The sequence below is a fragment of the Culex pipiens genome, chromosome 2, assembly GCF_016801865.2.
Source record: "Culex pipiens pallens isolate TS chromosome 2, TS_CPP_V2, whole genome shotgun sequence".
In the NCBI taxonomy this organism is placed as follows: domain Eukaryota; kingdom Metazoa; phylum Arthropoda; class Insecta; order Diptera; family Culicidae; genus Culex; species Culex pipiens.
The window spans coordinates 30,365,257-30,390,705 of record NC_068938.1 but is presented as its reverse complement, the minus strand read 5'-3'; the positions used below and the strand labels follow the sequence as shown (position 1 = coordinate 30,390,705).

Sequence of the window (25,449 nt, the reverse complement as noted above, 5' to 3'; positions counted from 1 at the left end):
ATGGTGATAATATTCTATTAACTAATGGGGAGAAAGCTCAAAAACTTGCTCAGCAGTTTTAGAGTGCTCATAATTTCAACTTAAATGTTCTGAGTCCTATTGAAAATCAAATTTCAATAGAATTTCAGAATATTGTTGAACAACAGTTTTCATCAGATGATGTTTTTAATACGGATCTGAATGAAATAAAATCTATTATCAAAAAATTTAAAAATATGAAAGCCCCTGGTGAGGATGGCATTTTTTTTTTTTTTTTTTTTTTTCATAAAATTATTTTTATTAGGTCCTTTTCGGTACTGGGACCTGGTTAGGACCGAGTCGGCTTTTGTAATTACATTTGACTTAATAATTACAGAGGATCTTGTGTGTAAATGTTAGTGGGAGGGGAGCCGATTACCCGCGGCCTACTCGGGGTTAGTAGGGAAGGGATTGATGTTAAAGACAAGGCGTGGGATGGGAAGGGGGATTGTGTAGGGGTCTTGGTTGGCTCTGCTGGCCTTTGCTTGTGTCCTCAGCCGCAACTCGGTGTCCAGCTGCTGGGGCGTTCTTGCTTTGCTTCCGGTGCAATCCAGAAACGACGGCTTTGTGTGAAGGCGAGTTATACTAACTGAAGGAAAACTAACTGAAGGAAAACTAACTGGAAGAAAACTAAATGGATATTTTGGAATCTACGAGGAACTGATAGATCGGATAGAGAACATCAAGGTCTAGTTGAGATAACGCGTCTCGCATCGGGATTTCTGGTGGTCTTCCTCGGGCCCTGAGGGTATCTTTCAACTTAATTCTGTGAGCCTGGTGATCTGGACACGCCCATACGAGATGGTCGATGTCCTGATAACCCTGCCCACAGTCGCATAAGTTTGTATCACTCATGTTGATACGGTAAAGATGAGCCTTGGACGAGTAATGGTTCGACATAAGGCGGGACATCGTTCTGATGAATCCACGCGTCAAGTCCATTCCCTTGAACCAGGCTTTTCTTTGCACCTTAGGTCGTATGGAATACATCCAACGTCCCTTGGTGTCGTCGTCCCATTGTTTTTGCCAATCCAGGAGCGCACGCTGCCTCGGCAAATCGTAGCATTCTTGTAGGCTAATTGGCCTTTCAAAAATGTCTCCACTCTCAGCACCCTTCTTGGCGAGCAAGTCCGCTTTCTCATTACCCGGAATCGAGCAATGAGCGCGGACCCACACCACCGTGATGCTGAAGGACTGAGCCGCCAGGTTGTTTAAAGTCTTGCGTATTTCCGTGAGGAAAAACGCAGACTCCCTGGTCGGCTTCAGAGACCGGATAGCCTCAACAGAGCTAAAGCTATCGGTGAAGATGAAGTAGTGGTCAGGTGGCATGGTCTCGATGATTCGCAGTGCGCAGTAAACCGCGGCTAACTCTGCGACGTAAACCGAACTCGGGTCCTTCAGCTTAAAGAACAGCTGATAAGATTCATGATAAACACCGAAGCCCGTACAGCCGTCGAGCTTGGAGCCATCGGTGAAGAATCTGTTGTTTGGAGGAACATGGTTGTACTTTGATGCGAAGATCGACGGTACAACTCCCCGCAGAAGATGGTTTGGGATACCGCGAGTATCGGCTTTCATGGACGTGTCGAAGCCAATCAGGGTGCTGTTGGTTAACGGAGGCGTGCGCTGTACCGTTGTGCTCGGGCTCCACTCCCACGATGACATAAAGTCATAGTATAGAAGCATGCGCCGAGACTCAACGTGAAGGTTCAGCAACGTTTCAAAGTTGTCAATTACCAGTTTATTCCTGTAATCACACCGGATCAGGAACCGGTAAGACAGTTCGTAGTAACGAGTTCGCAGAGGCAATACTCCCGCCAAGACCTCGAGGGTCATGTTGTGAGTTGAGTGCATGCATCCCAAGACAATGCGAAGACTTCGGTACTGTATCCGCTGGAGAACCAACAAGCGTGATTTCGCAGCTGACTGGAAGCAGAAACTGCCATATTCCAGCACCGAGAGTATCGTTGTCTTGTACAGTCGAAGCAGGTCAGAAGGATGAGCACCCCACCGGTTGCCAGAGACGCTGCGCAGAAAATTAGTCCTTTGCAGGCACTTTTGCTTCAGGTAGTTAATGTGCTTCCCCCATGTTCCCTTTTGATCGAAGATGGTACCCATGTACATGAAGTGGTCCGACTGCTCGATAGTCTTTCCCGAGAGAGAAAGATTGAGCTGCGGCGGTTCATGCTTCCCCGTAAAAACGACCAGTTCCGTCTTCGCCGGAGAGAATTCAATACCCTTTTCAACTGCCCAATGGGCCAAGTTGTTCAGGGTATCTTGCAAGGGTTCTAGCAGATCGACTTCCTTCTTGGCAGCGATTGAAACCACTGCGTCATCTGCGTACTGTATAAGGGTGCAGTCTCCGGTCAAGCAATCATCGATGTCGCTGACGTAGAAGTTATACATGGATGGGCTAAGGCGTGAGCCTTGTGCCAAACCCATGTAACTTATCCGGGTGATTGCCAGATCACCTTGCACAAAGTGCATGTGTTTTTCTGACAACAGGTTGATGAGGAAGTTGCACATCGTCGGATTGAGACCGCTCCGCCGCAGCTTTACTCCCAACACATCGATGGAGACTGAATCGAATGCACCCTTGATGTCTAGAAAGACAGAAGCCATTTGCTGTTTCTTACCACGGGCTATGTCGATCCCTGTGGCCAGCAAGGCTAGACAGTCGCTTGTTCCCTTGCCTCTCCGGAAGCCATACTGCGTGTCAGACAGCAAGTGCTCTCGTTCCATCCATGGTTCGAGGCGGTCGAGGATCATCTTCTCCAGCAACTTGCGTAGACACGACAGCAAGCTGATTGGACGATACGAGTTGTGGTCGGACGCCGGCTTACCGGGCTTTTGAATGGCAACCACCCGGACCTGTCGCCATTCGTGTGGAATTACGTTCTGCTCCACGAACGTGTTGAACAGATTCAACAGACGCTGCTTGGCGACGTCCGGAAGATTCTTCAGCAAGCTGAACTTGATCTTGTCCGGACCAGGAGCAGTGTTGTTTCCCGTCAATAGTGCTATGGAGAGCTCTACACTCAAAAAAATGAGTTCGCGTAAACGTGAACAGCCTTCATGCCAACGGGAACCAGGAAGAAAACTGTTCAACTTTTATAGTGCATTGCACCATGAAAGTGAACAGTTTTCTTCCTGGTTCCCGTTGGCATGAAGGCTGTTCACGTTTACGCGAACTCATTTTTTTGAGTGTACCATCGAGAAGGGAGGATTAGCATCGCTCCCATCAACAACGTCGAATGATGGTTGTGTCGGCACCGAGTCCGGGCACACCTTCTTGGCGAAATCCAATATCCACTTGTCCGATTTTTCCACACTCTCGTTCGGAACGGAACCTCTACGCATGGCCCTCGCAACGCGCCACAGAGTGCTCATGGACGTATCTGCTGGTAGTCCTTCAACGAACTCCCGCCAGTACATTCGCTTCTTCCGCTTCAGAGTATTACTGTACCTTCGATCGAGAGCTCTATACCTTTGGAAGTTCGCTGGGGATCCACACTTGCAGAAGTCCACATAAGCTACAGACCTGGCCGCCGAGAGATCCGTACACTCCTTGTCCCACCAGGGAAGTGGAGGGCGCGTTCGGATGTATGGTCCCGGGACGGGTTTCGTCTGAGCTTGTAACGCACTGTCATAGATCGTATTAGCCAGAAACGCATATTCTTCAAGCGGTGCCAACCCAGCTCGCAACTCAACTCCAATGGAGACTGCCTCCGCGTACTGTTTCCAGTCGATATTTCGCGTCAGATCGTAAGGCATCTCCACCGTTGTCGATTGCTGTGGGCCATGGCTAACCAGAATAGCGATCGGCAAATGATCACTGCCACGAGGATCTTGAAGCACGTTCCAGTCACAGAGAACTGCCAAACTGTTGGAACAGAGCGACAAGTCGATGGCACTCGCCTTCGTACCGGACGTAGTTGGCGTTGGTGGTGTTGCAATCCGCGTAACTTGCTTGTCCCTGTTTAGGAGGGTCATCTGGAAGTCGTCGCACAGTTCATGAATCAGATATGCTTGAGGGTCTGTCTTGTGACTTCCCCACTCGGTGCTGTGAAGATTAAAGTCACCCAGAACCAGTCGCGGTGCCTGCAACAGCTCAAGCATACCCCACAACTTTTGTCGAGTTAACGACACCTGTGGGGGAACATAGACGGACACAATGCAAATGTCCAGTCCTCTGATCCTGGCCTGTACTGCGACTGCTTCGATTCCTCCTAGCTTCGGGAGCGTGACCTTTCTAAAAGTGTGGCATTTCCTGACCCCAATCAGTACGCCTCCACCTCTATTTGGTCCTGCCCTGCTCTCTGTGATGATGTTGTACCCCCGGAAAGCTGGCGTCTCATCTCCGATAAGAAACGTTTCGCTCAGCGCAAACACATCACAGTCCCGTTCGAATGCGAATTGTTGAAAATCGTTTAACTTGGGGGTTAAACTTCTACAATTCCATTGTAGGAAGGAGATGCCATTTTTCGTTTTTGGTGTATTACCCATCAAAGGAAATGAACGACAAGAGGGGCATCGTGGTAGCAAGCTGTTTCCCGATGTGTCTAGCGAGAGGCTCAAACCGCTTTATGATTAAACGCGTCGGTTCACTCACGAAAGAGCACAGCCATTCCACGATTGTGGAAAAAGGAAGGACTCCTTTGAAGGCATCGGTGATCGGATTCGGTTGAGGAACCGGTTTTAGGGGGATCTTTGGCAGCTTGGGAACGGGCTTCAGCGGCTTGAGAGGAATCGGTGCCGGCTTCGGTGTCGGCTTCGGAGCGGGCTTCGGAGCGGGCTTACCCGACGGACCGAAAGGAAAATCCTCCTCGAAGTTCAACGAGTCACTTTCCTTACCCTTGCCGCCAGCGGCTTTTGTGGACTTGGAAACCTTGTTGCGCTTCGGATTTGGTCCGGAAGAGTCACTTTCCTCGTCTCTCCGGAAGAGGACTTCCTCCTCGTTTTCCTCGTCCCCCGAATCATCTGCCAAGGGGGCGAAACGATTGGATTGGTTCGCCTGACTAAGGATTTCCGCGAAGGACTTCTTGGAGCGTTCCTTCAAGGATCGCTTCATCTTGTCCTCGCGCTCCTTGTACTTTGGGCACTGCCGAGTTTTGTGCGGTTCCCCGCCACAAAGCAGGCATTTTTCAGCCTGCTTTTGGCATTCCACGTCCTTGTGGGGGCCTGCGCACTTTGAGCACTTGCTCTTGTTGCTGCAGTAGGTCTTGGTGTGTCCCAACTGCTGGCAGTTTTCGCAGCTCATCACACGCGGAACGTACAATCGAACTGGAAGCCGAAGCTTGTACAGCTCAATGTAGTCCGGCAGAGCTGACCCTGCAAAAGTCACCCGAAACGAGGCAGAAGGAATGAACTTCTTCTGGCCACCCTCGGTGGTGACGTTGCCCAGTTGCCGGCACTCGAGTACCTCCACAGCTGGAAGTTTAGGGTTCTTGAAGCGTCCCACCGCCCTTGAGAGGTCGACAAGCGACAGACTGTCATCGGTCACCACGCCGTCGATTTCGACTTTGTGGGCCGGAATCCAAACACGGTACTCGACACAGAACCGAATGTCTTTCACGATCTGGTTAGCTTCCTCCGCGGAGTTCACGATCACGCTGAGCTTGCTCTTGTTCAGCTTAGTACATTGTACCAGCCCAGGATAATGGTTATGCAGATCTTTTGTGATCCGAACGAAGTTAAGGGGTTTTTGTTTGGGCCGGAAGAAGACCACCCACTCCGTCTGCGAGCCCCCCACGTACTGGCGAGCGCGAGCTTGAACTGGTCTTTCCTTGTCACCTGGTGTATTTGGATTTGGAGGGATCGGAGGGGTTGGTGCCGGTGGAATAGGATTCGGATTTGGCGGAATCGGAGGGGTTGGAGCCGGTGGAATTGGATTCGTATTTGGCGGGATCGGAGGGGTTGGGTTCGTTGGAATAGGAGTTGGATTTGTTGGGACCAGAGGACTTGGATTCAGTGGAAGAGCTGGATCCGGTTTTTGTGTTGGAGGGGAAGTGGGATCAGGTTTTGGGTATGGTTTCGGAGACAGTCGAGACTTGCGTTTCTTCGCCTTGCGCCCACCAGTGCCCTTCACAACGACCTTGGTGTCCTTTCCGTAGAGTTCCAACGCGGTTTGGTTAGAAGGCACTCCTGGGAGAGGATCAACTTCACCCTCGTTGTCCGTGTCCCAGTCTTCGGACTCGGACATTTTTTCCACCTGGTCCTCATCCGGATCCATGGTTGGAATGAAAAACGAAACAAAAACTAATACAAAAGCTAATCAAGATTTACGCGAAAAAGAAAAAAAAAACCCAAGGAAGAAGAGAAAAAAAAATATGACTAACAAAAAAAACTATGAGAAAAAAAAAAAACTAAAAGCAAACAAAAAACTCGCCTTTCACACTCACCGCCGAACTGGCCGCACTGGCTGCCGCCCGCAGCGGGATGCGCGGGAAGCTCGTTTTCGCGCGCTTGTTGTTGTTGTTGTGCTGCCTGCTGCCAGCCACGTAAACAACGGGGATGTCTCCGACCTGGCCTGGCCGAAAACTGGTCCGCCGACCGCAGTCGACTCTCCGGGGCCGATTCCACCGACCAACGACCGTCTCTCGTCTCAGCTGCCGCCGCAGCCGCTGCTGCTCACTCCTCCTGCTGCTGCTGCTCGGATTCGGGAACTCGTTCCTTCTCCGCCTCTGCACCGCCGCCGTGTCCACGACGACCAGATTGTGGCTCCTCTGACCACCGGAACGGGCTTGTCCGCTCGCACACGCCTCGGAATCGCCGTGAAAAACGCGCCAAACACAACTCGATAGAGCACGAAAAAAAACACGACTACGCGCTGAGACTTCTGCCGGAGCAATGATGGCATTTTTTACATTTTAATTAAAAAATTACCTGAAGCAACTTTAAGTAGCTTGGTCAAAATTTGCAACAAATGTTTTGATTTGGCATATTTTCCCAGTAGTTGGAAAAATGCCAAAGTAGTTCCGATTTTAAAACCGGATAAAAATCCTGCTGAAGCCTCAAGCTATCGGCCCATTAGTTTGCTTTCATCTATCAGTAAATTATTCGAAAGAATAATTCTTAATAGAATGATGACGCACATTAATGAAAATTCAATATTCGCTGATGAGCAGTTTGGATTTCGCCTTGGGCATTCAACTACTCATCAGTTGTTGAGAGTTTCAAATTTAATTCGAAGCAACAAATCTGAGGGCTATTCTACTGGCGCTGCTCTTCTAGACATAGAAAAAGCATTTGACAGTGTTTGGCATAAAGGTTTGATTGCGAAATTGAAAAGGTTTAATTTTCCGATTTACATCGTGAAAATTATTCAAAATTATTTGACGGATCGTACTCTGCAGGTATGTTATCAGAACAGCAAATCTGATCAACTACCTGTACGTGCCGGCGTCCCTCAAGGAAGCATTTTGGGTCCAATTTTATACAATATTTTTACTTCTGACTTGCCTGATTTGCCCCCAGGATGTCAGAAATCACTTTTTGCTGATGATACAAGCATCTCCGCCAAAGGTAGAAGCCTCCGTGTCATCACAAGAAGATTACAAAAAAGCTTGGATATTTTCAATTCTTATTTGAAAGAATGGAAAATTACTCCAAATGCTGCAAAAACTCAACTTATTATTTTCCCTCACAAACCAAGGGCTGATTTTCTTAAACCAAAAAGTCATCACATTATAAAGATGAATGAGGTAAATTTAAAGTGGGAGGATCAAGTGAAATATCTTGGACTTGCTTTTGACAAAAACCTTACTTACAAGGATCACATTGAAAGTATCCAGGTTAAATGTAACAAATATATTAAATGTTTGTATCCACTTATAAACAGGAATTCTAGACTTTGTCTTAAGAATAAACTGTTAATTTATAAACAAATTTTCAGACCTGCCATGCTTTATGCTGTGCCGATCTGGACAAGCTGTTGCTTAACCAGGAAGAAAAAACTTCAGAGGATTCAGAACAAAATTCTGAAAATGATTCTGAATCTTCCTCCCTGGTTCAGCACCACTGAACTTCATCAATTAGCCGAAGTTGACACTTTGGATGTTATGTCCAATAAGATAATTGATGCATTTCGACAAAAATCATTGCAGTCTTCAGCTGCATTGATCCGCTCTTTATATAGTTTATAAGTTAGTTTTAAGGTATCCCTTTTCCCTTTTGTACATGTAGGACCTCCTACATTTGAAATCACTGAATAGCGAAAGCTACAATATTTCATGAATAAATGAAAGTTGCTAGTATTTAAAATTGAGGTGAAAAGTCATCGATTGTGATTGGACACTCAATAATATTTTAATTGAATGAATATGGAAGAGAAAATCAAAATAAATATAAATTAAAAAAAAAAAAAAAGGAAAAGTTTCTCCGATTCTATTTTGATTTGCGTGAAACTTTGTCCTAAGGAGTAAATTTTGTTCCTGATCGTAAATCCGAGCTCATGCAAATCGAAGAGGTGTCGGGGCAACTTTTCCCAATTTGTGTAAGTTGGCGGAGATTTGATCAAGTTTGAATTTTGAAAATATTTTTTTCAACTGGATGTCTAACTGGATAACATTTAGAAAAAACTTTATTAAACCAATTTTTAATTCCTTGCAAGGATGAAACTCAGCAACTTATCGTCCGATTTTTGAAAACAAGAAAACGCAAAATATAGAGAATTTCTCAGAAATTCTAGAATAAAAACCACTTGAAAAATGAAAAAAAAAATAAAAAAAAAGTTAAATTGTGTTACTTTCCGTTAAATAATGTAAAATATTTTAATTTTTCTAAATTCTATATACTTAATTCGTCACATTTTTTCACAACATATGTGATAATTAGCTTATAGTAGAATATTTTTTATTTCTCATTTACAATAAGGCCGTTGCAACTATTTTTTGAAGTATATGTCCCTCATCCCTGGTCAAAGTTTAAAGGGGAGGGGGAGGACAAAAAACTTAAACAACTATAAAAGTTGAAATTTCAAGCTGTGATATATCATTTTAATGAGGAAAAAAAATTGTTTTAAAATGCATTTTACACGCATAAATTTTGGAAATATTTTCAACGGCCTAAAATCATTTTTTTTGTACATTTTTTCAAAATTATTGGAATTGGCCTTAGGCCGTTGCAAATATTTTTCAAAGTTTATGTCGCCCCCCCCTCTTCAAAATTGGTCTGAAAAATCAGGGGGCAAAAAAAATATTTTCCAAAAAACTCCAAAATTTCCATGGAAACAGAAGTCTAATCAACTGAAAACAATCTAAACTGCATTTTTCTGCATTGATAATCATAATTAGCATGTTTGGGCTTGTTTAAAAATGTTTTGAATTTTTATTAAATTCCATTGTACAGCACCGCAAAAAAAATTTTTTTCTCAAAAAATTAAATTTTCGTCAATACTTAGATATTTTAGAAACTAATGATGGCAAAACAACTGAACAGGTGTATAATTCTTTTTAAAACCCTTTTTTTCATTAAAATGTTACCAAATGTGTGACAAGATGTGACGAAGGGGGGAGGGGGGGTTTGCGAGATTGTGACGTCACGCTAGGTTTTTTTATGATTGCATAATATTAATTTGAAATATACACAATTAAATTAAATCCTCTTTTCTAAAATTGTTTGCTTACTGTTATTTACACCCAACTGGCAGTCGCATGATTGTGATGCATGGCGGCATGAAAGTATATCAGAATCTGCATGAAAACTGTCCTCATGCATTTTTTGCGATATGGGGGTATGACATTTTTGCCCGTTACCGACAATTATCGACATTACCGACGGCTTTTTGGTTGTATTTCACAAAAAAAAACCCTTAATAGAACGAGGATTGCACCACCAACTTCTTGGTTATTAATCCGACACGCTACCACCGCGCCAAAACGCTTGATGAAAAGTGAATGAAAGAGCACCAACATATGCTTCTCTTTGGAGTGTTGCTCGGGGTCGGGCCAGCGTTATATGTGTTGGTGAGAACTGCAGATCGCTGAAATGTTTACACGCAGGCAAAAATGATCTAGGGGCTTGCTGCAAAAAATGTTATAAAATATGACATTTTCTGCAGCAAATCCACTGTTGCAGATTTTGAGATATATTTTTCCTTTGGGTGTAGAAGTACCGTCATCAGGGTGACATTGGGTCTGGGGGGTGCGATTGGGTCATACAAATTTCTGCATTTTTGTATGACCCAAACTCACCCCCCAGACCCAATGTCATCCCTGATGACGGTATCACATTATAATTTATTATATAGTCACATTTTCTTTCAGCTGTAACTTCAATATATTACAAATTCTTGCTTGATAAAAATAAATTCTTCGAAAGCATGGTGTTCATAAGAAAACTGCTATAAATTGTTTGATCTTATTAGATACAAAGCTGTGAAAAACAGTTTTCAAGATTTTTTTAATACTTCAATATACCAGGTCTTCTTATTTTTTAAAAGATACATTTTTTATATAATATTATATATGTTTATATTATTTATATTATTTATGTTTCTTCTAAAAAATGAATACTTAGAATAATTTAACTTGTTTCATATTAAAATTGCTAAAAATACCAAAATTATGAGAGTTTAAAGATATAGAAAACTATAAAAAATCCCATCGAAAACATGGTAGAGGGGGAGGGGGGGTCTGGCAAAATGTGACGTACTTTTTGAGGGGGGGTTCAACCTTGTGTGACAAAGTGCGACATAGGGGGGAGGGGGGGTTAATTTTGGGAGATTTCGCGTGACATACTTTATGGATGACGCCAATGTTGTTTAACTGAATAATTTGAAAGTTTAATTTTGACAAACAACTTTTTCATTTAACTATTGAATATATCCATTATTTTACATCTCAAAACTGTTACCAGTTATGCTTTCACAATCAATTGAAAATATGTTCAAAATTCCACATCAATCCTTTTTTTTAAATTATGTTCAAAATTTTAATTGTTAATTGTTTCACTTGAAAAATTATTTACAATATTTAAATTAATTATTTAAAATTGACTGACAAAAAAATATTATTAAGTTTTGCACACACACATTTGGTTGGAACTTTCCATTTAACTTTGAAAATTTTGCTGAGATGTTTTGAATGAATTTTAAAAACAAAATTGCAAATTTTCGATTTTTCATATTGCAGAGAACAATTATCATATAAATAGAAGTTTGGGAGTTATTTTTGCTGCATTACTGTATTAATGAACAACATTAAAAAAATGATTTAGTTTATGATCTTTTTGTACCAATTATAATCTCTTAATTATATTTAATCAAAAATAAGAATATAAGAAAAATAATAACAAAAGAAATAATAATCAAAAAGTATAATCAAATAGATTTATATTTTTTTTGTTTATGTAAGGATGATAAAACTAATCTTTAAAAAATCAGCTCGAAAACTTATCTAAGCTCAATATTTCTAACATGTTTAATGACAAGCGCCACAAAATGTCCCTGGCTAAATTTAATTTTACTGTTGTTTAAAGATGTTTGGTGATTTAATTTTACTGTACAAGTTTTTCTATTGGTACGAACAATTATTTTTAACATTTTTTAAGCATATGTTTTTTTAAATGCCAAATAATACTACATTTATATATTCACCTTTTGATAGTTTTTAATAATATTGATATTAATATGTTTTCTTATTTATGTTTTCATGAATAAAATATCAGAATATTAAAAAATTTAACGAAAAATACATGTTTCGAACTTTAAACTAGAACAACACTTTTCTTTATGATATGGAGCTAAATATTTGGTCCAGCTTAGATTTATTGATTTTATCAGAAATTTTTTAAGATTATAACTGTTGAACACTTTTAGCAAAGTTGTTCCTAGATAATTATAAGTTAGTTTTTTGAAACCCTACTTTGAATGTTATATTTTAAAAGAAATAAAAGTATAAGGGTAATTCTCTACGAACTCACACGAAATCGGGAAAAGTTGCCCCGACCCCTCTTCGATTTGCGTGAAACTTTGTCCTAAGGGGTAACTTTTGTCCCTGATTACGAATCCGAGGTCCGTTTTTTTATATCTCGTGACGGAGGGGCGGTACGACCCCTTCCATTTTTGAACATGCGAAAAAAGAGGTGTTTTTCAATAATTTGCAGCCTGAAACGGTGATGAGATAGAAATTTGGTGTCAAAGAGACTTTTATGTAAAATTAGACGCCCGATTTGATGGCGTACTTAGAATTCCGAAAAAACGTATTTTTCATCGAAAAAAACACTGAAAAAGTTTTAAAAATTCTCCCATTTTCCGTTACTCGACTGTAAAAATTTTTGGAACATGTCATTTTATGGGAAATGTAATGTTCTTTTCGAATCTACATTGACCCAGAAGGGTCATTTTTTCATTTAGAACAAAATTTTTCATTTTAAAATTTCGTGTTTTTTCTAACTTTGCAGGGTTATTTTTTAGAGTGTAACAATGTTGTACAAAGTTGTAGAGCAGACAATCACAAAAAATTTTGATATATAGACATAGGGGATTTGCTTATAAACATCACGAGTTATCGCGATTTTACGAAAAAAAAGTTTTGAAATTTCCCATAAAATGACATGTTCCAAAATTTTTTACAGTCGAGTAACGGAATATGGGAGAATTTTTAAAACTTTTTTTGTGTTTTTTTCTATGAAAAATACGTTTTTTCGGAATTCTGAGTACGCCATCAAATCGGGCGTCTAATTTTACATAAAAGACCCTTTGACACCAAATTTCTATCTCATCACCGTTTCAAAATTTCTATCTCATCACCGTTTCAGGCTGCAAATTATTGAAAAACACCTCTTTTTTCGCATGTTCAAAAATGGAAGGGGTCGTACCGCCCCTCCGTCACGAGATATCAAAAAACGAACCTCGGATTCGTGATCAGGGACAAAAGTTACCCCTTAGGACAAAGTTTCACGCAAATCGAAGAGGGGTCGGGGCAACTGCTGTGTGAGTTGGCGGAGAATTACCCATAAACCAATTTTCATTATTTCTAAATCTATTATAACTTCTACATAAAAATAAAAAACCACTAGTTTCATACTTTCAAAGTCCTTGTAATATTGAAGCTAAACCATTTATGGTTTGATGGTATCTCATGTTTATATCCCGTTTTTATTTTTCATGTTTTTTAGTTCTGTTTATCAAAGAAAACTAGACATCATTTCTCCAGAGAACTTGATATGAGGACTCCAATGTGGGCTGGATTCCACAATAATTTCAAAACCAGCCCGCGAGCCACACAGATGAACAATTTATCAACTATCATTTGCGTCCAAGACAGCTAAAATCCGTTGAAGTGGCGTGGAGTTATAATTTATTTTAAATTTGGTTTTTGCAAAAAAAATACGAAAATTGCTATTTTTTGGAACACCCTAGCATGGTGTAGGCCACCCTAATGGTCAATAATAAATAATATAGGTCTAATTATTTCGGCCAAAGAACCCCCAGAAAATTGTTGAGCCCGATCGGAGAACTTTTGTTTCGGTTTATGCTCTATTAAAATGGAATTACTGTATATATTTTAAAATACCTACTATTATGTTGAATTATAAATATAAAAATAATGTCAAATTTTTTTTCTCTAGTACAAACACAAATCTCAGGAAAATATACTCGAAACAGCTTGGAATTCTTCGTTAGCTTCTGTTGCACTTTCCCTTCAAGCTAAATCCTCTTTGCCAGAAGAACCCAAGAAAATTGAATGGGGAGGGGGAGGTTTATTAAGAAGCAACTATCCAGTTGAATGCAGCATTCCCCCTTGAACGCTTGAGTCAAAGTGAACTCTTCTCTGGATGCCAGGCCAGAACGACACACTTAACTTCCTCATCCTACGTACGTAAGTCTTGGGCTCACCTTTTGTGCAGGTCGTCTGGTAGAGTCCCCTTTGATCTAGATCACAGGTGCAGGCCGCCGGGCATCGCTTCAGCAGCGAACTCTGGCCGGAGCCGATCCGGACTGCGATGGCCAGGGTGAGTAGCAGCAGCAGCCACGTGCTGGCCATTTTACGACCGGCGGAGAGGTGCTTCCTTAGGACCATTGTTGGGTTGAGCTGTAAGAAAACAGAAGGGGTTGAGTGTAAATATTTTGAAATTAAATGTAAGATGATTCAATTTCAATCACTTAGTCACAATAATCTCCCACAAAGTGATACTCCTCGTAGGCAAAAACCTCTCTGTCTTGATTAAAAACAGCTTTGTTCTCATTAATTAACATTAATCTGCAAATTTATTCCAATCACTTTCAGGCAATATCATAATTTCCGCATTCGGCTAACAACACTTCTCAAAACACCAATTTTAAGAGCTTTTCCCAAAAACCCAAGATCCGACCACCCACTGACGAGACAGCATCCCAAAACAACAACTCCTCGACGACGATGATGATTAATCACTCTATAAGCGAAGGGGAGGGGAAGAGGAAGCTCCCGTGGCGCCAGAAAGCTGATTAGAAGTCAATTATGCTAATTACCAGGGCATTGCCAGAACCTTTCGCACTGCATAATTAATGATGAATTTAATTTGCCCAGCGTGGCGTAAAAAATAGCAGGTCGTAAGTTGAGTGGGAGATTGCCTGGTCGTGTTGGAAATTTATTTTATCCCTTGAAAGGAGACTTGTAATTGACAAGGGTGCTAAAAAAATGGAGTAAAACATTATCCCATGAACAAATGAAGAAGCTTATACAATTTGCAAAAAAAATTAAGCAGTGGGGATTGGCAAATTGTACCGAATTAGAACCCAGTCTTTAACCAAAAAAACATACCAGAATTTCTAAAATAAATGATGGAGCTTTTCCCTTCAAACTGCCAATGCATGCACACAAGTTTAGCTTATTACACGGTAACAGCACCAACAAAAATGCGAACAAAATTGAATATATTTCCCTCCCTCGCATTTCATCAGATTTGCAAATGCTATGATTTACAACGCATATGTGCTGCTGCTGCTGAATTCAATTTTTGGGCCCGACCAACTTTTTGGTGCAAACACGGTTTTTTTCCCGGCAAAAGAAAAGTGCTGCCGGAAAATACGGTTATCATAACGTACAACTTGCTGTTGAGGTTGTTTTCCTGGGTGCGAGCGCGCTGGCAGACTTGGAAGTGGTAGACAAACTCGGATCATGGTAAAAAAATATGGCCAAACATGGAAATCCTTTCCAGCAACTTGCCAGTACAAAAACGTAATACGACGCAAATTTCGTGCGAAGAAAATGTGTTTGGTGAGAGATATTGTCTTGGAAATAAGCAGATAAAACAGAGGAAATCCTTTCCGAGCAGAGATAGTAACTTTTGGAAGAAGTATTCTTTGGCAGGGTTTTTGTCTGTCTGGCAGGTAAAGAACTGGATGGCCTCTGAATCGTGAAGAACAATGCTGGTTCATATTTTATACCTTCAGCTTAAAGTACACAGAAAAAAAAATCATGGTAATATTACATCTGGGAAGGGGTACATCTTTTATGTCAGAAAAAAGGTGTAATTTTACCTCTGGAAATGTGTAATTTTACCACTTTTCTGGTGTAATGTCACTTTTTCAGTCTAAATTGAGGTAAAATTACATCATAAAAGAGGTAATATTCAACCTTCCAAAATTAAAGCTTCCAAATTTACATTATTTTTTTCAGTGTATGAAAGGAAACAGTTGACACTTTTTCGTTCTTTTTTTCTAAAATAATTATAATAATTGATAAATATTGCGAAATTAAAAAAATCTACCGTTTAACGTAAACGATTGCAAATATTAAATAAGCAGGGTTTAACCCATTTAAACTTATTTTTGTTGATTTTGTTGATTTAGTTGATTTAGTTGATTTAGTTGATTTAGTTGATTTAGTTGATTTAGTTGATTTAGTTGATTTAGTTGATTTAGTTGATTTAGTTGATTTTGTTGATTTGTTTGATTTTAATGATTTTGTTTTTTGTTTTTTGTTTTTTGTTTTTTGTTTTTTGTTTTTTGTTTTTTGTTTTTTGTTTTTTGTTTTTTGTTTTTTGTTTTTTGTTTTTTGTTTTTTGTTTTTTGTTTTTTGTTTTTTGTTTTTTGTTTTTTGTTTTTTGTTTTTTGTTTTTTGTTTTTTGTTTTTTGTTTTTTGTTTTTTGTTTTTTGTTTTTTGTTTTTTGTTTTTTGTTTTTTGTTTTTTGTTTTTTGTTTTTTGTTTTTTGTTTTTTGTTTTTTGTTTTTTGTTTTTTGTTTTTTGTTTTTTGTTTTTTGTTTTTTGTTTTTTGTTTTTTGTTTTTTGTTTTTTGTTTTTTGTTTTTTGTTTTTTATTTTTTGTTTTTTGTTTTTTGTTTTTTGTTTTTTGTTTTTTGTTTTTTGTTTTTTGTTTTTTGTTTTTTGTTTTTTGTTTTTTGTTTTTTGTTTTTTGTTTTTTGTTTTTTGTTTTTTGATTTTTGTTTTTTGTTTTTTGTTTTTTGTTTTTTTGTTTTTTGTTTTTTTTTGTTTTTTGTTTTTTTTTGTTTCTTTTTGTTTTATGTAGTGCAAAATTTAGCAAGAAGAATCTGCTAAAAACATTTTTTTTTGCTATTTTTTTATTTGGATTAAACTATGTTCCAAATTTTCATCGATTTCTTATACATTGATTTTTTATCACACTGGTTTCTTCATACAAATTTGGGGACTGTCAATACAAAATTCTACGGAAATATTCGAAAGCCTGTATTTTGAGACTGCTGAGATAAAAATAACATTCTTTACGAAAATAAATAAAACGCAAAAAAAAAATTTTTTTCACAGGAACTTGATTTTGATAAAATTTACCCCTAATGACTTTTTTTCGACATGTTTTGTGCACCAAAAGTGCAGTGAATTATAAAGCATGACGGACGCAAAGAACTAAAATAAAGAAAAAAAGTTTTGATGATTGCTGCAAAAAATAAAAATAAAATTAAAATATTATTTGAAAAAATAAAAATCTAAAATTTTCTCAACGTCCCCAAACATAACTATTCACCAATCTTTTTGCAGTGGTATGGAAATTTACCATGCAGCATCCGGCCTGGAAGTCACAAAAAGACCCCGGCACACGTGGTACCTTATTAGAAGGTCTCAACCGCACTCACACGTATACGTCATGTTCACGTGCAGTAAACCCCTTAAAAAAAGAGTGTGCAGAAAAATACTTGCAAGAAAGTGAGCATCGTCGAGTGATATCAAAAATCATCATAAAAAACAACCAGGCCACGATGGGAAGGGAAAAAACGGTGATGGAAAGAAATTCTGAGAGGGGTGGGGGTAATATTACATCAAAAAAGTTCGTAGAAAAAGCCCTCACAAGTTTTCCGTACGCAGCATTTTATGTTCAACAAGCACCATGGTTGTGGTGCAATTCGGCAAAAGCTCTGCTCACAGTTTTCGTGGGATGAATTTTGAAGAGCAAAGATAACTATGAATCTTGCAGTAAATTTACCGACTTTATTCTGTGAAAAATATTTCAAAGAGCTAACATAAAAAAACAATCTTGTCAAAACTCATCAACTACAGCACATAACTTCATCAAAAAGTGTTTTAATTTACAGGATAAATTGTATCTATATAATTTCTTCACAGCTATGAATCATCTCAAAATCCATCACGTAAATCAAATTCAGCTGTGGAGGTGGGGAGTGGAGGGTAGAGTGAAAATTTTCCAATCAGTCCTAATCAGATTTCACGCCTCCGCAATCCACTGCTTTCCCAACATCAATCAAAACTAACGAGGAAGAGTGTCACTTTTTTTTCCCATTGACTGTAGGAAATTATTTCCACCCACTCAACCCAGATCCAATTTTCATTCCTTCAAATCAAAATCGGTCAACGCGCGCGGGACTGTGTCAAGAAAAAGCAGCTCCAAATCAATCATAATATTGGATATTTACTTGCCTAATATTGCTCAGCTGGCGGAAGGCAAATTATCACCGTTCGTTCGTTTCGTGTTTTTGCTTCAATAATAAACGCAATCCTGGGTTACGAATGAAAGATATTTATCATTTTCAATTGCCGCTTGCTGAAGTGATGGGGTGGAATTTGAAGCATTTGAGGAATATAAATTCCGATTTCCTGGGGGAAGAAGGAAGGCGTTGTAGGAAGGAGTTGAGTGAAGGGAAGTTGGTGACTTTGTTGGTACCGTGCCAATCGTTGATTTTATTTCAAATTTTGTTGTTACACAGAAAAAAAAATTATGGTAATATTCATCAGGAAATGGTGACAGATTTTGTGTCAAAAACAAATGATTAATTTTACCTCAGAAAATGATGAATTTTCATCAGTTTTTTGATGAATATTCATCAGGTTCACATTTTTACACATTTTTTTATGTAAGGTCGTTGCAAATATTTTTCAAAGTTTATGTCGCCCCCCTTTTCAAAATGTCTATGAAAAAAGAAGTTAAATTAACTGAAAACAATCTAAAATGCATCTTACTGCATTGATAATCATATTTAGCATGTTTGGGCTGGATTAAAAATATGTTGAATTTTTATGAAGTTCCAATGCACAGCACCGCAAAAACTTTGTTTTCCGCGAAAAATAACATTTTCGCACATCCGTGGAACTCTGAACAATTTTTTGTTCAAAAACTGTGACGAGAAATCGGTTCATTAGTGTTCTACGATAAATTTGTCGTGGATGATTTCTCAGCACTCTACGATCTCATAAAAGAAGATGTATACCAGTTAGACTGACATTCGTAGCAACGAATCAAAACAAACAAGCTCGTCACGATTTGCATCTTTTTAACAATTGTGCTTCCGCTAAACTGGCCATTCCACTCAATGTTAAGCGTTTTGTGTAACATCTTCCATAATCAACTACCCCCACCAAGATTCCAAATTGAAAGTTGAAAAAACTTGGCCTGGTGACATAAACAAAGACAGCGGATGTGATCACTTGGAGGCACAATTAAATTGTATCGATGAAACACTTTTTTTCAAATAATTAACCTACCTTTTGAGCGTAATGTTTATTTCAGTTCAACTTACGTCTTCATGGTACAAGAATCATAAAAATAAGGCTCGTATGTTACGAGTCGTAACAGATCGAACTATCCCCAACCACCGGATAACAATCCATTCAGCTGGCACTTCTCCGGTTCTCGAACAAGCAATGATCACACAATACATTTATTCGCACTATGTTTTTTTTATGGAAATCCGTTTCTTTTAGGACGCCTTGGAATATTAACGAAAATGGTTCCTGAAGATGGACGGAAATTTGTAAACATTTGAAAAGTGTTTTTTGCATGGCCAGCTACGATTTTGTTTTCTTTTATGTGTATAACAGTTTATTCCAGTTTCTATCAGTCAAGGGGTTCTAAAGTTGTGTTTCGAGTTATTTGCTCAGGCTGGAGAAAAAAAATCGTGCTGTTGATCAACCCCTCGGAGATATCTATTATAAAATCTGTTATAAAAGTTGGAGCTCTCCACCGCTAGAGGCAGCACCGTATAAATCCCTCTTTTTGAATATCAAGTTCTACCGATGTGATTTTCGTCAATACTTAGATATTTTGAAAACTTATGATTGCAAAACAACTGGACAGGTGTATAATGCATTTTAAAACACTTTTTTCATTCTAATGTTAAAACCATGGCTCCTAAATTCAATTTTCAAACTTTTTTTTTTATTTTTTCGCCTCACCCCCTCGACTTTGTGTCCCTCGCCTCTGAGGAAATAAACTTCAAAAAATATTTGCAACGGCCTAATATTACACAAAAAAAGAAGTAATATTTAACCTACCAAATTTTCAACATTCCAAAATTCAACTTTTTTTTCCTGTGTAGGTTTTAATAAATTTTAAAGCAAATTAATTTTACCAAATTTTTTTTGATTCGAAAAAAAAAAACAATCAAAACCTTAAAATGCAATCTAGTGTAAAGTTCTAGATATATTTTTTAGAAGCACAATAAACAATTTTTTTATTTATGCTTTTTGGTTGTTTTTAAATTTTTAATTTTCGGTTTCAAAAACACAAAAAAAAAAACCAAAAGCTCAAACTATTGAGTTATTCACTGAACCCGATTATTTTAATTTTTATGAAATTTTATAACCATTAAAATTTTTGTTTCAAAAATCTGATTATAAAGCAGCCATTTAATCTTATTTTTTTTTCTATTTTTTTATTATTCCTTACATTCAAGAATCAATAAAGATTAAAATTTAATAACTGCTTTTAAAATTGATTCAAATAGCTTTTATGTGTTTGAAATTAACAAATCAAAAGAACATTTTTGATTTGGAATTTACAATTTTGTTGAAGTAACAAACAAAATCATTCAACACGAAATTGAATTATGTTTTGTCGATTAGAATTGTGTAGAATTGTGTTTTTTTCTTTTTAAGTACATAAGGAAACGGAAATAAATTTCATTTGCATTTTATATTTGACTAAAACTTTCCAGGAGGCTTTCTTATGACCCTTTTGAGCCATTTTGCATCATTAGTTTGCTCATACAAGTCTCCATACAATTCTGGTAGCTATCCATATAAAAATGGTAGGTAAAAATGTAGCAAGAGAAATAATTTTCCGATCGATATGGAGTCTTCTGCAAAGTAAAAGGTATTAATTGAGGTTTGGAAAAAGTTTACAATATTTAAATAAAATGCAGATTTTTCAATAAATTTTTAATTACTTAAAGCTGCATTTGCAAATCCGATTTTTGAATTGAAATTTTAGATAAATTTAAAATATATGTTCTAAGGGACAAACAAGGAACTTTTGAGCTTCAGAGAAGTATGTGAAAATTGCCCCCGAGTTATACATTTTTGAAGCCATATTATTTATTTGAAAAAATAAATAATTTGAAGCCACTTTCAACCTTATTTTTGGTGCACTAATGAAAAGTCCTTGTTTAAGTGTCCCTGGTTTCGTTATATTCATGTTTGAAATAATCTCAAATTTTACAATTTATTAAAATAAAATTTAGCGCAATAGAAGGGATTTTTAATGTTCACTTGATATTTTTTTGCATAGACAAAAAAAATACTTTTGCTCAAAATCAAATTTTATATTTCTTTAATAATGAAAACAAATGCTTAATTTTTGTTCACAATTCAAATCAACAAAACACAATTAAATTTCGTGTTGAATGAATTTGTTTGTTATGTTAAATTTCATCAAGGAAATGAACAATAAAACAAGCAACAAACATAATAATACTTGCCTCCTTCTCTCCTTAACGTGTCCACGTGGTTTATGGATGGCCCCTATAGGAAATATGAAATGAATTTTGTAAAATTTTGAATGCTTTTAAAATAAAATTATCCTTTCAATGTTCAATCCGACACCTAGCTTTTTGTTTTCTTATGCAAGTTTTTGAAAAAAGAATATTTGGGTTTCAGCTGTTAACATAGTTCTTTGAATTTTGAACCATTTTAGAATCTTGTGCAAAATAAATAAATAAATAAAATTTTCTTTAATTCAAAAAAAATCATCATAAATAAAAAAAATTACAGCAATATTTTTGTTAAATTAACTTCAAATTAAATTTAAATTAAACATATCAATTTTTTATTGCTTTCAAATATTTGGTTCAAAATATCACCAGTTAATAGTTTGTCTATTTTCCACATCATCTTTCAAAAAAGGGGAGAAAGATTCGCCTTCCTGAAAGGGAATTTCCAATTGAATTGCACAAGCAGGAGAACAAGGAAGGAGAGGAAATCATTCCAGAATATTTTTTTTGCCATCGCATTTTTCTCTAATCTACGTCAAGGGCAAACTCTTCGGAAGGGACAAACTGATTTGAGCAAAACACTAGATTGTCTCGATAGCATGAAGTAAAAAAAAAAGATCCCTTGATAATTGGATTTCAAGCAAATTGCCAGCCATTAATTAGAGGATAAGGCCAAATCAAATCAAAAGCGGAGATCTGGGATCAATCAAATACAATCTCCCTCCCCTATACTAGGGTAGGGTAGTCATCAATGAGACACTTTTGATTTTTAACATTCAACGATTTTTGTATTTTTTTCATTAGCATGTTTTAAAGAGCTTTTTGTTGCATTTTCTTTCTTTTAATGTGTTCTAACATTGACCAAAATATGAGATCGATCCGACCTCTACAACCAGAGTTATTCAACTGTCTCATTGTAGACGCACTTGGCAGGAACAATGAGACAGCTGGGGAACAATGAGACACTCTATGAAAATCAATAGTTTTTCTAGTAAAATATCATGTTTTGTATTGTTCCATTGCAGATGACTTGCTTTGAACATTTTCAAGCAATTTTGTCAACATGAAACTTCAAATAACAACAGTTATACTAAAAAGTATTTAAATTTTGTAAAATCCATATATTTTACCAAATAACTTTATATTTTTGGTTAAATGAAGTTCAAACTCACTAAATATGCCAAAATTCACTTCCAATTCATGTTTTGAAAGATTTCCATAGATTTTGAAAAGTTTAATGAAGAAAAATCAAAGTGTCTCATTGTTACCCATGGGCTGAAAGGAGTGGGGAACAATGAGACAGCCCTGGATTCTGAGTATATTTTAAATTTTGGCCAAACCTAATGAAAGGACATTGTAGCCCAACTAATGGCCTGTGAAATGACGAAAGAAATTTGGAGAAATATTAGTTTTTGTGTTAATGGCAGTCTATGAGCGAAAATGTAATTTTTAGTCATAATTTACTTTTACACCCCAGAATCAAACATGTATGAATAACTTTGCAAGGGAGCGTCCATAACCAAAGCCACTATTATGGCAGACGTGTATCTAGTAGACACACCTTTCCCCCAAATATGAGCCTGATTGGTTGAAACTACGTCTTGTGAGAGCCATTTTATCATTGTTCCCCGTGTCTCATTGATGACTACTCTACCCTAGACGACGAAATGATCTTGCCCAAATCAATCAATTTGGGCCATTACTTTTTCGAACAAAAAAAAAAAAAGCTCACAGCGAATAAATAAAAGCAAAAATCTACTTAACAGCTCAAACAAATCGTTGTCACACCCATTATAATGGAACGTGATTTTGGGCCGATTTTCCAAGAGGAAAAGCAACTTTGATTGTCAGTTGCGTCGTTAGTAGTTAACTGGGAGCGAGAAAATCTCACCGTTGAAAGCAAGCAAATAAACAGGCAAAGTTTTCGCCACCCTTCCCAAACAATCGTTAATGCCAACTTACTCGGCTTGGCAGCACTCCTGGATTGCGATAAAAGTTTACTTTCCCTTTGCCTATTAATGATGGGAGAACTTTTGGGAGAGTCAGTTTCGGGGCGTGTCTTTTTTTAACTTGAAGGTGACTTTCTCTGTTTAAAAATTGACCGTGTTTTCTTATAGATATATGTTTTTCATTATAAAAATGTAATTTTGATGTTTACAGTACCCATAATCATAATAATTTCATCACACAAAAAGACTTAATTCTCATTTGAGAACTTTTAATCAAAGTAACTTTTAAAAAACTATGAAAATAAGTATAACAATCGTGGTTGAGCTTAAATCCATTTCCGCTTCATTATCATTCCCTCGTGGGTACTCCTAGCTTCCTCTCGATATGATAAAGCAAAAAAAAAAAACCACAAGTCGATCGAAATGGCGTGTTTATTCCAATTCAAACCCACTGTTTTGTGTGGTTCTGAAGAGGAGCAACAACAAAAAGCATAAGCATTTCCACCCACCAATTTGCTTCCATTCCGCTCCAATCAGTTGCAGGACATTTAAGCTGTAAACAAGACCATCAGCGCTGTCACACCCACGCAAAAGTGGGGGAGAGGGAAGCTTTTTTTGGTTTTCCTCTGGTTGGATTCGATCTTTGGGGGTTTGCTGTTTACATCGATGGTTCCATCGAGCAATTTGGTTTGTTTTGAGGTGTTTTCAAGACATGTCAAAGCATTTAATGCATTTTTTATGACGTTTTTTTCACTATCTCGAATTCAGAAAGTCATTTTGAGAAAATTCTGTTCCGAAAAAACTTGATTTGCGCAAAAAAAGAAGCAAAAAATTGTGCTTCGAATTTAAATAAATTCTCTACATTTTCGCAAATTGGCTTTTCATGGCATTTTTTTTTAAGTAAGTTGTCAAATAAGTTGTTTTGTTTCATTAGTTTCTACATACAAGTCTCCTTACAAGTTTGGAGGTTGTTCATGCAAAATTGCTTCAAAAATAAACGAAGATGTGGAGTCTATGACAGCATTTTTTTATGATCAGGAAAATTGAGAAATAGTCGATGCGATTTTTATTATTTTTTCATGAAAACTTGATTTTGACCAATATTACCCCTTAGTTTTAGGAAGTAGTGGGTTTTTGTCCAAATAATTACAACAATTAGAAAACAACGATAGTTAGCAGTTTACTGTTTACTGTATTACAGTTTAATTATGATTAAGTGCAACGTTTTCGAGTTATAATCATTTTCCATTTTTTAGTAGTTGACTTTTCATGAATTCAAACAATATTTTTCAAGCAGCTTTAAATATATTTTTCAATTTTCGTTTCCATAGCCTTGTAAAGAATGAAATAATGAAAAAAAATCGTTATTAAAAGTGTTTTACGACTAAAATTTCGAATTTGAGCAATTCTCTGAGATTTTGGTCATTAGATTTTTTTGTAATTTATATTTCGGCTGAAACTTTATGGTGCCTTCGGTATGCCCAAACAAGCCATTTTGCATCAATAGTTTGTCCATATACTTTTCCATACAAATTTGGCAGCTGTCCATACAGAAATGATTTATGAAAATTCGAAAACCTGTATCTTTGGAAGGAATTTTTTATCGATTTGGTGTTTTCGGCAAAGTTGTAGGTATGGATCCCGCCCGTGTGGATCAATCGGACCGCGCACTGGACTCCAATCCAGAGGTCGCCGGTTCGAATCCCGCGGCGGGCGCTCTAAAATTCTTTGTGTAAATATGGGTATTCGGCGCCGTCGCTCCGTGCCATACTTTCATACACTTAGGAGCCCAGGGCGGCGAAGTCCTTGTAGATAAAAAGGAAGACACTAGTGGTTGGTACTAGCAATGGTGGCCGACAGCTATAAAGTCAACTTTGTTTTTTTTTGTAGGTATGGATAAGGACTACATTGAAAAAATATGATACACGGTAAAAACAATTTGGTGATTTTAAATTTCACTTTTTGTCACTAAAACATAATTTGCAAAAAAAAACACTATTTTTAATTTTTTTACTTTCTGATATGTTTAGGTGATATCAAATGCCAACTTTCCAGAAATTTCCTGAAAGGGGAAAAAATCTTTGACCGAGTTATAAATTTTTGAATATTGATTGATTTTTTTTCAAAAAATTGAATATTGATCGCAAAAATTTGTCAATTTCATTTTTGATGAAAAATCAAATTTGCAATCAAAAAGTACTTTATTGAAAATTTGATTAAGTGCACCGTTTTCAAGTTAAAGCAGTTATCAGGTAACTTTTTTTCAAAATAGAAACAGTTATTCATTTTTGCCTTCCTCACCTTACTGAGGAAAGCCTATAAAATCACTTGAAAAATGAACTTCTTAATTCGACCTCGT

At 37.3% G+C, this 25,449-nt stretch overlaps 1 protein-coding gene across 1 annotated transcript in view; it reads right to left on the bottom strand.

Moving 5' to 3' along the window:
- LOC120426583 (insulin-like growth factor-binding protein complex acid labile subunit) overlaps positions 1-25,449 on the bottom strand; it is a 222,694-nt gene that overhangs the window by 27,600 nt on the left and 169,645 nt on the right. The window contains exon 3 of the mRNA XM_039591372.2: positions 13,859-14,054. Within this exon, the coding sequence (XP_039447306.1) occupies positions 13,859-14,042 (184 nt within the window). The 5' untranslated portion in view covers positions 14,043-14,054. The remainder of the gene's footprint in view (positions 1-13,858; positions 14,055-25,449) is intronic.